Genomic DNA, 10,039 nt, shown 5'->3' with positions numbered 1-10,039 from the left:
TGCGCCATAACACTTGATAAAAATTTTTTTTTACTAAAATAAACCTGTTCATGGGAACAGCTACTAGATGAATTTAAGGTTTTTCTTATGCACCTTATAGAACTTATAGCAAAAATAGTTTTAGTTGATTTCATTATAAATAACATTTTCAAGAACCTGTGCAAAACTGTCAATAATTCCTAAAGCACAATTGATCAGTAAAATCCATGATTGTTTCAGCCTTTGCACCCTTCTCCAGGCCAGGTCAACACCGGGCATCTGCAACACAGAAAGGTCAGAGCTACAGCAGGGTTACGAACTGCATTCATTTTGCTAACGTGGCTGTGTGCAAGCTACACCACCTCCTCCTCTAGACAGCTGGGAGCAGACTGAGTGAATCAGAGCACAAATCTGAAAAGCAAAGCCAGGTGGCACTCCAGGTGCTCAGCGCTTGCTGGGATATGGCTCTCTGCCAGCATGTGGCCTCCCCAGTGTGCTTTCCCCCTTTACCTCTAATAAAGATAAGCATGCAGAATGCCCACCGAGGAGCTGAGAGGCTGCGTTCCAAGCTATCTCCCTGCCTACCTTCTTGTTTGTTGGTTGCTTTTAATTGACCCAGAGCAGATGAGTGAGTGAGCCTACTGCTGCTGCATCCAAACGCTTCCATCTCTGGATGAGATGAGAAGAGGGAGGGTGTGCGCAGCTCCCCACAGCCAAAGCACAGGCAGCTCCCGTGCCTCCGCGCTGGTTAACATTTAACAGCAGTTCGGGGCTCATTAAACATGAAGGGAGGCTCTTCCATTTGCTATCAGATTAAGTTATCAGATGGACTTTAAGAAACATTCAGCTAATGAAAAGTTAATACAGTTTTGGAATTTTTCAAGGAAAGGCAGTGTGTTAATTTAAAGTTTGTACATTCATGGGTGCATATTCAATTATATTGGGCTATTTTCAAGTCCCTTTGACTATTTTCACATAGCAGCAACTTGTCAACAAGAAACAATACAGCTATTAAGTGTAATCATTAAGGGAAATGCTGGGTATTCCCGACAGACTGCACTGACTCATGTTAGTGTGCTGGCTGTCATTTGCCACTTATTTATGGCAAAATATATCCCAACTTTTAATAGCACATCTTCAAAAGTGCTGTGCACGTATTTAGAAAAAAGCTTCCATTTTTCAACAGTGACAAAACCACAACAATTAAGAGGCCACAGTGTTCCCTGTATTTAGGGCAAGAAATAATCATCAGTTCCCTCCCCTTCAACTGTTCTGATAAATGACAAGTTCTGGCATGCTCTGAGGACAGAAATACCAAATGCCATACTCTGGGGCTGAAATCAGCTGAGCAATATTACCCTTCCCCTTGTGCCCACACCCACTGCTGCAGATTTCCCTGTGCAGATCAGTGCAGGCAGCAGAGCTTCTCTAGGAATAAAATCATGGAGGATTTTATCACTTCCAGCAAGCACCCACAGCTGCTCATAGAGCTCAGTATGCTACAGAGTCAATGTTAGACAACGTTTCTCAGGTTATAGCGCACCTGATCCCTCTTCAGGAGTCTACATGCTGCTCCTCCTATGGCCCCCATCTATGAGAAATAGGCTGGCACATTGCTGGAGGTGTGGGGATCCCATGCAGGATTCTGTTGTCCCACCTACTACAGATCTCTGTTCACAAGGAAGCTTTATGTGCCCACCAGGAAGACTTAAGGGCAAAACAAATAATTCTTTGAAAAGTGGTTAACACCAGCCAATAGCCTTGGCATGGGAAACATGCAGGAGCCATGGCTTTAACACTAGGAGATGGAGAATGAGAAGAGTCTGTGGCTTTGCCTCTCCCTGCCTTGGAAGAAAACCAAGGATGTGGGCTTGCTCTAGATGCCGGCGTTTGGCCAGACTAAAATAATAAACACAGGTCATATGTTGTGCTATGTGGACTGTGCCAGCTGTCGAATGTGCAAAGTTTCCCAATTGGTTTGTTTCTATCTTCACATACTTGAACATGTAAGAAGCTGCTATGCCAATAATAGGGATGAGAGCAGTGTTGTCAAATAACACAGTTGACCTGCAAAATCAAAAGTGATGGCAAAATGTGTGTACTGTTAGATCTGCGCATTTTAAAGAGAGCATCACACCAGTGGGAACCCTTGCACGTAACTTTTTTGGTTACGTGGAAGGTTACGGGTTTTTGAGTACTTTAGGAATGCCAAGAGGGCTGTGAAAAAAACCACTTCTAAGACCACTTCTCATACATACTTGAAGCTGAATGGAACTATTCAGCATTAGGTCTTACAAAATTTGATTTAAAAATTATGTAGTCCAGTTGTTTGGTTTACAAAGCACTCAGAAAAAGATAGGTTAGGGAAAAACTAACTTCCAGTAATTTAAAGCATGGAAGATGAAGGAGGGGATGGTTAGTGCAAACAGCATTTTCAGGATAACAATCTACTGAAAGAAAAATGGAATACAGAAGGAGTTAGGACAAAACTAATGAAGGGTCAGTACGGAATGCAAGCAGAGACATAGGAAACCTGCAGCAGGAAAATAAATAATTAACTCTGGAATTAGAGCCAATCCAGGATCTGGATTAAAAATCAATTGACAAAATTCTGGACCAAACTGCTACTTCCTAGAATAAAGGATGGGCAGGGAAATTTGCAAGAGTGTCAGCAAAGATTTCTAAAAGACCAGAACCCACCCGCATGCTCCCTAAGTCTGTTGTGAAGTTGCTTCCCAATCCGATACAAAGGTTATATATACTAACACATTGTTATTCTTGTATACCACATGCTGTATCCAAGATTAACAAATTAAAATAGAATATAATCCACATAGGCTATAGAGAAAGTATCAAAGTGCTGTTATTTGTTTAACATTAACTCTCTTTTTCCTTTCCCTTACTTCTAACTCTGGCCAATTCATGTTAATTTCAGTGTTTGTCCCCAGATATTATCAATGTTATTTATATGATAGGTGCAAGAACTTTCAATACAGAGTACTGCATCTTATGAAAAAAATATATATTTGAATTCACATCTTTCATGTGACAGGAGGAGCCCCTACCTCACAGTTACTTATTTTGCTGATACGTATACGGAGAATGATCACTGGACGTCTCTACCGTAACCTGCTGTTGACCACTGGCTTCCTGAAAATGAAGAGGGAGAAAAGATGTGAGACAAAAGCAGACAGCATTGCCTGCAATCTGTATTTCCATGCAATGTTTGCAATTAGGTCTTCAAGTCTAAAACCTTTTAAACATGTCAGAATACATGCACAGTTACAGCACTTTAGCTGGCAATACTCCTTGCAAAAAATAATAAAAATAAAATAATTTTAAAATGGTGTATTTGTATCTCTTATCTCTGGTCTTCTGTATCATATACTGACCTCAACAGGAACCGCTGCTGTCTGGACATGCGTGTACTGGGGTATGTAGGCTCCTTGCATAGCTGTTGTGGCTGGCATGTACTAGAAGGAGAGACAGCACGTTAAGCTGAGCTGAAATCCAATGAAAATCTAAGAGTATTCAGAACACCTGTCACGACACCATGTAATAGATATTGAATGTTTCCCACACAGACTTTTGTGTCTGAAACTAAGAGCCTTTTCAGAAAACTGAGGTGTTTTTGTTTTTTTTTTTAATACCTGATTTAGCTTCAAAAACTAAGTAAAGAATTTTTCTCTGTTAATCCCTACACATACACATATATATTAATAACTCTACTCAGAAGAGAAGAGTTTTTTGGTTTAGAGCCTGGCCTTCATCTCCTCTTCCTGTCTAGTTTTTGCTCCACACAATGTATAGCTTTCAGCTCTCTGATCTCCTGAAGAACAAAAACAACTGTTGTTTCTTTTTCACTCTGGAGTCATCTCCTGGGTTCCTTTTGTTTGTTTTATCTATTTTGCTTACTCACTATATCTGACTAGCTAATAGACTGAATAAATAATGCTGAATCTAATTCATATATGGAGACAGTTCTTAATATTTTATCAAATGAAGATTTTTTTACATGTAAATGTACGGACATACTGTTATCTACACACAATATTTTCCACTTGCAAAAGTTCTATTTTGTATTTAATTGCTACATACTGTTCCAGTACTGCCTAATGAAAGATGACTCATCTGCTGCGTCAAAGGGCTTATCATTGATGCAGGCTGTAGTGACATGGTATGGTCCATGGAGGGAGTCAGTACAGCACCCTATGAAAACAAAGAAAGAAATGATGAAGGCAACAATCAGATTTTAATTATGTTTTTAATTTGAGAGTCTAAGTAGGCGCTGTCCTTTCAAGGGGATATACTGCATGAATTCTCCTTAATGCAAGGCACTGACTCAGCACACAGCTCTTGGGCACTCTAACATGGATGTGTTTTGCACAGCTTGGTCACAGGGTAAGTACTGCATTAACTTCCTATTGAACGTAAACAGATGCACAATGCACTTGAGACACCTGCTGCAAACATGAGTTCAACTAGATGTTAACTTTACAGTAAAACTTGGCACATTACCAGGTACAGATTCGCTTAGTTTGAGCTTTGGAATTTCAGGCTTTAAGAAGCATCTGTCTCATCTTTAGGAATAGAGGCTTTGGAGGAACACTTGTGGTAGGGGAATGCTACCTGCACATGTCATGTTCACACACAAGACAAATCTTAGATGAGGGGGTCAGCAGAGCTGCAAAAATGCTTGGTTATCTATACAAATACCAGCTGCCAGGATGGCTCTATGGCTCTGGGGCCAGTTTGCTAACTTAACAAAGTTACAAAGATGTGAGCATTTTTAAAAACTCAACATTGCTAAATATGTCAAGGCACGCTTGTCAGGTTGTCAGAGTTATCTGAAATGGAAGGTTATCAACTGATTTTATTTTACTAATCATGTTCTGCAAAAATATATTTCCAAGCACTCTGTATGAGTTATGCTGGCAGAAGTGTTGATTAAAATAGATGGAGAGTCAAAATCAACAGAAATAATCGCAGTGTACTGAAAGCTAGGATTTTCAATCTATAGCTATTCCTTAAAATGAAAGAAAAAAACAAACCAACCAACCCTACGGAGTGTAGTTGGAAAAACAACCATGTGACCAGCGTAGATGAAATGAGTCACAGGCACATCAAACACTGAAAGAATTTCCTGTCTGCAGACTGCAGGCTTCTCTGCAAAGCAAATGAGTAAGACAGCACCAATTTCTGCACAGACCAAAACTAAATTTACGTCAAAAAACTAGATCGTTATTTTTCAGCTACGAAATCTCATACTGCATATCTTCAAAACAGATAGATCTCACGGTGCTATAACATATTAACTCGTGTCTCCTACAGCGTTAATTTGCAAGATGGTTTTTAGGAAATTCCGCGCTGACAGAAAAGTTAAAACCAGTTTGTGTGTGTGTTTAACATTCAAGAATTATAAATACAACAACAGTGAACTGTGTGAGAAGGAGGCCAGGCTCAGTATCGCCTTCTCTGCATGCACGAGGAAATGTTTGGCCACACAGATTTACGTTCTGTACTCTGCATGGAGAAGTTAACTGACATCAGGACAATATCTTTTCTATATCTGGAAACAGACTTGTTTTTCACTATAGGAGGGCCTGTTATTATTTGCAACGCTCCTATCAAGAAACCCTATGACTCTTAGATATAATAGCACTCAATTGGCAATTGACGTAGATAAGAAGCAAAACATGTGAGAGAACAGATTAGAATACTTGTCAGTCTGGTATAGACACCACAGCCAGACGTATAGGCAGAGTAGTGTTACTCATGCATGGTGAAGCCAAAACAGGTTATCCAGGTTGTCTCAAGTGAGTGCCCCTGCTGCCATTCATATCGCCACGTCCATCTGTCTGGCACAGATTATCCAGACTGAACTCCTGTAGATCTATTCTAAAACCATGGGTCTTCTATTGCAGCTTTCTATCAGTACACAGTATGTAAAGCATTGGTAACTGCAAAGTGCTCATTATTTTTAAAAAGGAAAGAAAGGTTCCTCAGGATGCCGACATGGTAAATCTAGTTTTACTCATCACGTCAATACCCTGAAGGCAGCTTTCTTTTTTTCCTAATAAAATGAGTCCCAGTTCAGGTTATCATAATCCTTTCTCTTTCCCATTTTCATCCATGATTTAATCATTATGATGTAATTGTCAATTATCTGGAAGTAACGGGGTTGGAAGAGGCCTATTCCCTTGTTGTTTAAAATATGCAAATTGTTTACACCACAATGGAGAAGTATAAAAACTTACTGGGTGCTGCATTATATATGGTTGAGGCTGCATCCAAGAAGGACTCTGAACCTGGAACAAAATTGGTATTTTATTATCCACTTCAATTAACACTGTACTATTCCCCTCTTGTTGCAGCTAGCATATTTTCTCTCCAAAAAACCTGATTATCCAGATGCTTAAACTGAGGCAGGTTGCCTAACTTCACATGACAAGGTAAATTAAAAGGAGGGAAAAGTACATTAATGGGTTATATGGTTTTCTTATTTAAAAAGAGCTGGTTATAACAGCTCTTTGAAAAAGCGTGCTGCAAGAAATATGAAAGGCAAGATGACAATGTCTCTTTTTCATCTCTGGTAGTGCCATATGTGTAGGATAAGGCAGGATCTGACCTGCATGGGGCATGCAGACCTGACTCACCACGGCTGCCGGAAACTTAAAACCCCTTAAACTCTTCACCTTCTTTCCCAGTGTCCTGTGAATAGGACAGGCAGACAGACAGTCTTGAAAAAAAACACAAGGCGGGGTGTTTTTGGCAAGATGGAAACATTTCTTCCGTCCTCTTCACATTCATTTTCAGTTCAGAGCAATTTTTTTTAAGATTATTTTTTAATCAGTAAAAGTGTAACAAGGTGTTTAGAAATTGAATGGTAAAAAGTAAAACAGTTGAACCCTCCCTTTCCCCAGGCAAAAACTTAATGGCAAAAATTCTGGTACAGCCTGACGAAAGCTTTGGCTAATCTACTCACGCTATCATAGTAACTGGCTTAGTTCTGTCATTTGGGTATACAGGAGTTGCAGAAACAACCACTAGCTAAAACTTTTTAAAATTTGTTTACCTTTAATAAGAATAAATCTAGGAACAGGTTATATCATGCCCCAAAGAAAAAATAAGTAAATCATGCTTTTACGATACGTTCTGTTCTGTAGGTGACAGAATGCTGCAAGTTTCAGTGGGATGGATCAGTAATGATGATGTGACTAATGCCCAAACTGTGAAATATTTCTGGACAAGAATCTCCTCCCTCCCTACCATAGAATGCTTCCCTTTCATTTTCAATTTGTATTACTGCAGCACTTTAAATAACATGACGTCAATAACTCCATCCACACCTATTTAAGCTCCATGTGACATACACCAAAACACTGGTTATGACACTTTTAGAAACATACGTTACTGCCGCCCACCTCTCCCAGTAAGCCCAGCAGTGATCCCGTGTTCCCTACAAGCATGTTTCTATGCCAACTTTCAACTTTTACTTGGACTCAGAATGTTCAAGAGTCTCCTGTTGATTCATAATTTATATTTTAATAAAAAATTCTGATAATGCTTTTCTGGGTATGAGCTTGCTGCAGTTTTTGAGATATTGCTGTACAAAGCGGAATGGCTCCATATACTGAAAAATACATCAGTGACACTGCCTGCCAGGAGCAAACACTGTGTTGCATAAATCATCTCAGAAATTAATTCCAAATGAATCCAGCTGCCCTCTATCCCAGGGCACACCACCTACATAACACTTTGTTGGAGCAGGAAGGCATTAGATCTCCTGACTTAATACTGGACAATTCTTCCCCACTCTTCTCAGATGGAATGGGAGAGGACATGGTTATTTCTGCACAGTAACCAGATGGTCCACGGGTAGAAAACTTGTGTGTTAAATAGTAAAATGCCAGATAGGTAATCATTTAGGTAACACTGTAATAATGCTCATACAATCTGAACTCCAAACTCCTTTCCAAGTATCCTCCTCTAATGTTAAGCAAGTTTCTGCAGCCTTTTTAGCCAACCTACGTAACACATGACTGCTGGGCTTTTTTGCTCTGAAACCACTTGCAGAAACGTTCAAAATAATGGATGGATATCTCTGAAATAAAACTTCAGTAAACCAAAAAAGATTTAAATAAAGAATAATTATTTTAAAGGTGAACTATTGATAATAAAAGAACTTGGTGAAGAAAAAATGAAAAATCATGCATGAAATGCAGAAGTGGCTACAAACTCTTAGCCATCACCACAATTTAGAGAGCGTTTTTGGCAAGACAACTGGCATCCTATTACTTTGCTTTGCTTCCTGCAACAAACACACCTTCAGTTTTAAAGGCCTTCATTTTCATGCTGTACAGCGTGAAGAGGCCTCCTCATTAAAAGGTAGCATGACTGGAGAATACAGAGAACCAGATGTAGCAACTGATAAATAAACACAAGCTCCAATGAATCACTACAGCTCCTAAGTTCTAAATACAAACCTGGTATGTGGAAACTGGAGAAGCAATATATGGCGTAATAGATGTTTGAGTGATCATTCTGTTTGCTGTAATACTGTAGGGTGATGGATAAAATCTAAAAAATATAGAAATATTTATTAAATGCCAGTTCTACGCATCTTTCATAATGCAAACATTTTTTTCTTAATGTGCCAGCACTTAACATACCCATTTTGTAAAGCAGCTGTGGTTGGATCATAAGTGAGTGTCATTCCAGCCTTTAAAAAAATAAGTGGAAAGAGAATTGACATAATTCATCTTGCTTGTAAATGATTTCTCATACTCATTAATTAGCTATATTAATTTTAACTGAAAACTTGTACTGATACAGTTGATTATCCTATAGTTAGGGAAAGGTTAATTGACAGAAGTAATTATAAGTAAAGAGAGTCTGTGATATTGGCTAAAAAGTTTCCATCAAGAAGAACAAAATGCAATCTATAAAATACCTGGCTTAGATAACATATGCGTGTTTAAGAGGTGGAGCATGAGGATGATTATGCTAGGGCTACACTAGGCATATAGTATATTAACTATAAAAATGAACAAGGAGCCCACTTTTCAGAAGACACATTTGAATTTTGTTGTTTCATACATGAGCTATCCAGGCTTGGTAATCACAGTAAGCCTATGAAAGTATTATCTTGAATATTAAAGATTAAAAAAAGCCGCAACAAACAGAAAAATTTAATGCTGCACTGCAGTTTTAATCTTCGAAAATGGCTGTGCGCTTCAGTTCTGCATGAACAAAAGGAATCACTTACTAGATGTAAATAAAGTTATGTTTCACATAGCTTTGTAATATCAGAGATATTTCAGATATACTCTTGACCAAAGCAAAGGAGATTTTAGTGTTCACTTTAATGAGATACAATTTGATGTTTTACATTTTGTTTTTTTTTCTCTTAAGGAAGATACAGTTAAGCAGTTTATAGAGTTGCAAATTGTCAGGTGAGGGCTGCTTGCATTTTTAATATGCCAAAGAGCCGAGCCAAGAAGTCTCAGTGCCTATCATTTCCGTAAGTATTCATTATTGTACACCCACACTAGAGCTTGAAGGGAGGACTTACAAGTCTCACCTCGCCTTCTCTGTGCCATGCTCTTCCATTCTGTATGTATTTATTCTGATTCTGTCTCTTTTTCTGTCCTCCATCGGCAAACTTGCACAACAAAGGTTCTGCAGGAACTGAGAAGGAAGGAAGAGTATTACTTGCAGTACTGTTCATCCATAGGGAGGTACAAGTACAGAAGGTGAAGAACACGTATGTGAAACGGCTTTCAAAAATTTCTTCTCCTCTTGGAGGGCTCAGTGATGTCCCAAAGCTTCAAGTAGTTCTGCTCATTGAGAACGACCAGAGCTGCACTGTACTTCCACTTAATCACATCTGCCAGATTAGACTGGACACCTTTATCTCCTGTCACCTTGCAATGAAAAAATGTTACAACTTTCCATTCCCTTTCTATCTCTGACCTATAAAGAGCATGCAGTGCAACCACAAACTCTTCAAGATTTTTCTTTTATTACATTCTTTGCAAAATGCCATTAAATGGTGTCG

General features: G+C 38.9%; 1 protein-coding gene across 1 annotated transcript; it reads right to left on the bottom strand.

Moving 5' to 3' along the window:
• On the bottom strand, nucleotides 1-9,724 carry RBMS1 (RNA binding motif single stranded interacting protein 1). Its single transcript, XM_010713668.2, has 8 exons — nucleotides 9,563-9,724; nucleotides 8,652-8,701; nucleotides 8,466-8,559; nucleotides 6,237-6,287; nucleotides 4,078-4,188; nucleotides 3,372-3,452; nucleotides 3,045-3,129; nucleotides 1-258 (listed from the first exon to the last, which is right to left on the bottom strand). The coding sequence occupies exons 1-7, from the start codon at nucleotides 9,707-9,709 to the stop codon at nucleotides 3,052-3,054; spliced, it is 612 nt and encodes a 203-aa protein (XP_010711970.1). The 5' UTR covers nucleotides 9,710-9,724; the 3' UTR covers nucleotides 1-258; nucleotides 3,045-3,051.
• Between the last annotated feature and the right edge of the window lie 315 nt (nucleotides 9,725-10,039).

The sequence above is a fragment of the Meleagris gallopavo genome, chromosome 7, assembly GCF_000146605.3.
Source record: "Meleagris gallopavo isolate NT-WF06-2002-E0010 breed Aviagen turkey brand Nicholas breeding stock chromosome 7, Turkey_5.1, whole genome shotgun sequence".
NCBI lineage: Eukaryota > Metazoa > Chordata > Aves > Galliformes > Phasianidae > Meleagris > Meleagris gallopavo.
Note: the sequence above shows the minus strand (reverse complement) of the source record. Positions and strands in the feature narration are given on the sequence as shown.

Excerpts from the sequence above, each read along its gene's own strand:
- RBMS1 (XM_010713668.2), bottom strand. The coding sequence starts at position 9,709 with ATGAACAGTACTGCAAGTAATACTCTTCCTTCCTTCTCAGTTCCTGCA. Across the intron at positions 8,560-8,651 it reads ACAGCTGCTTTACAAAATGG|ATTTTATCCATCACCCTACA; the intron begins GTATGTTAAGTG and ends TATATTTTTTAG. Across the intron at positions 6,288-8,465 it reads CTCCAGTTTCCACATACCAG|GTTCAGAGTCCTTCTTGGAT; the intron begins GTTTGTATTTAG and ends ATTTTGTTCCAG.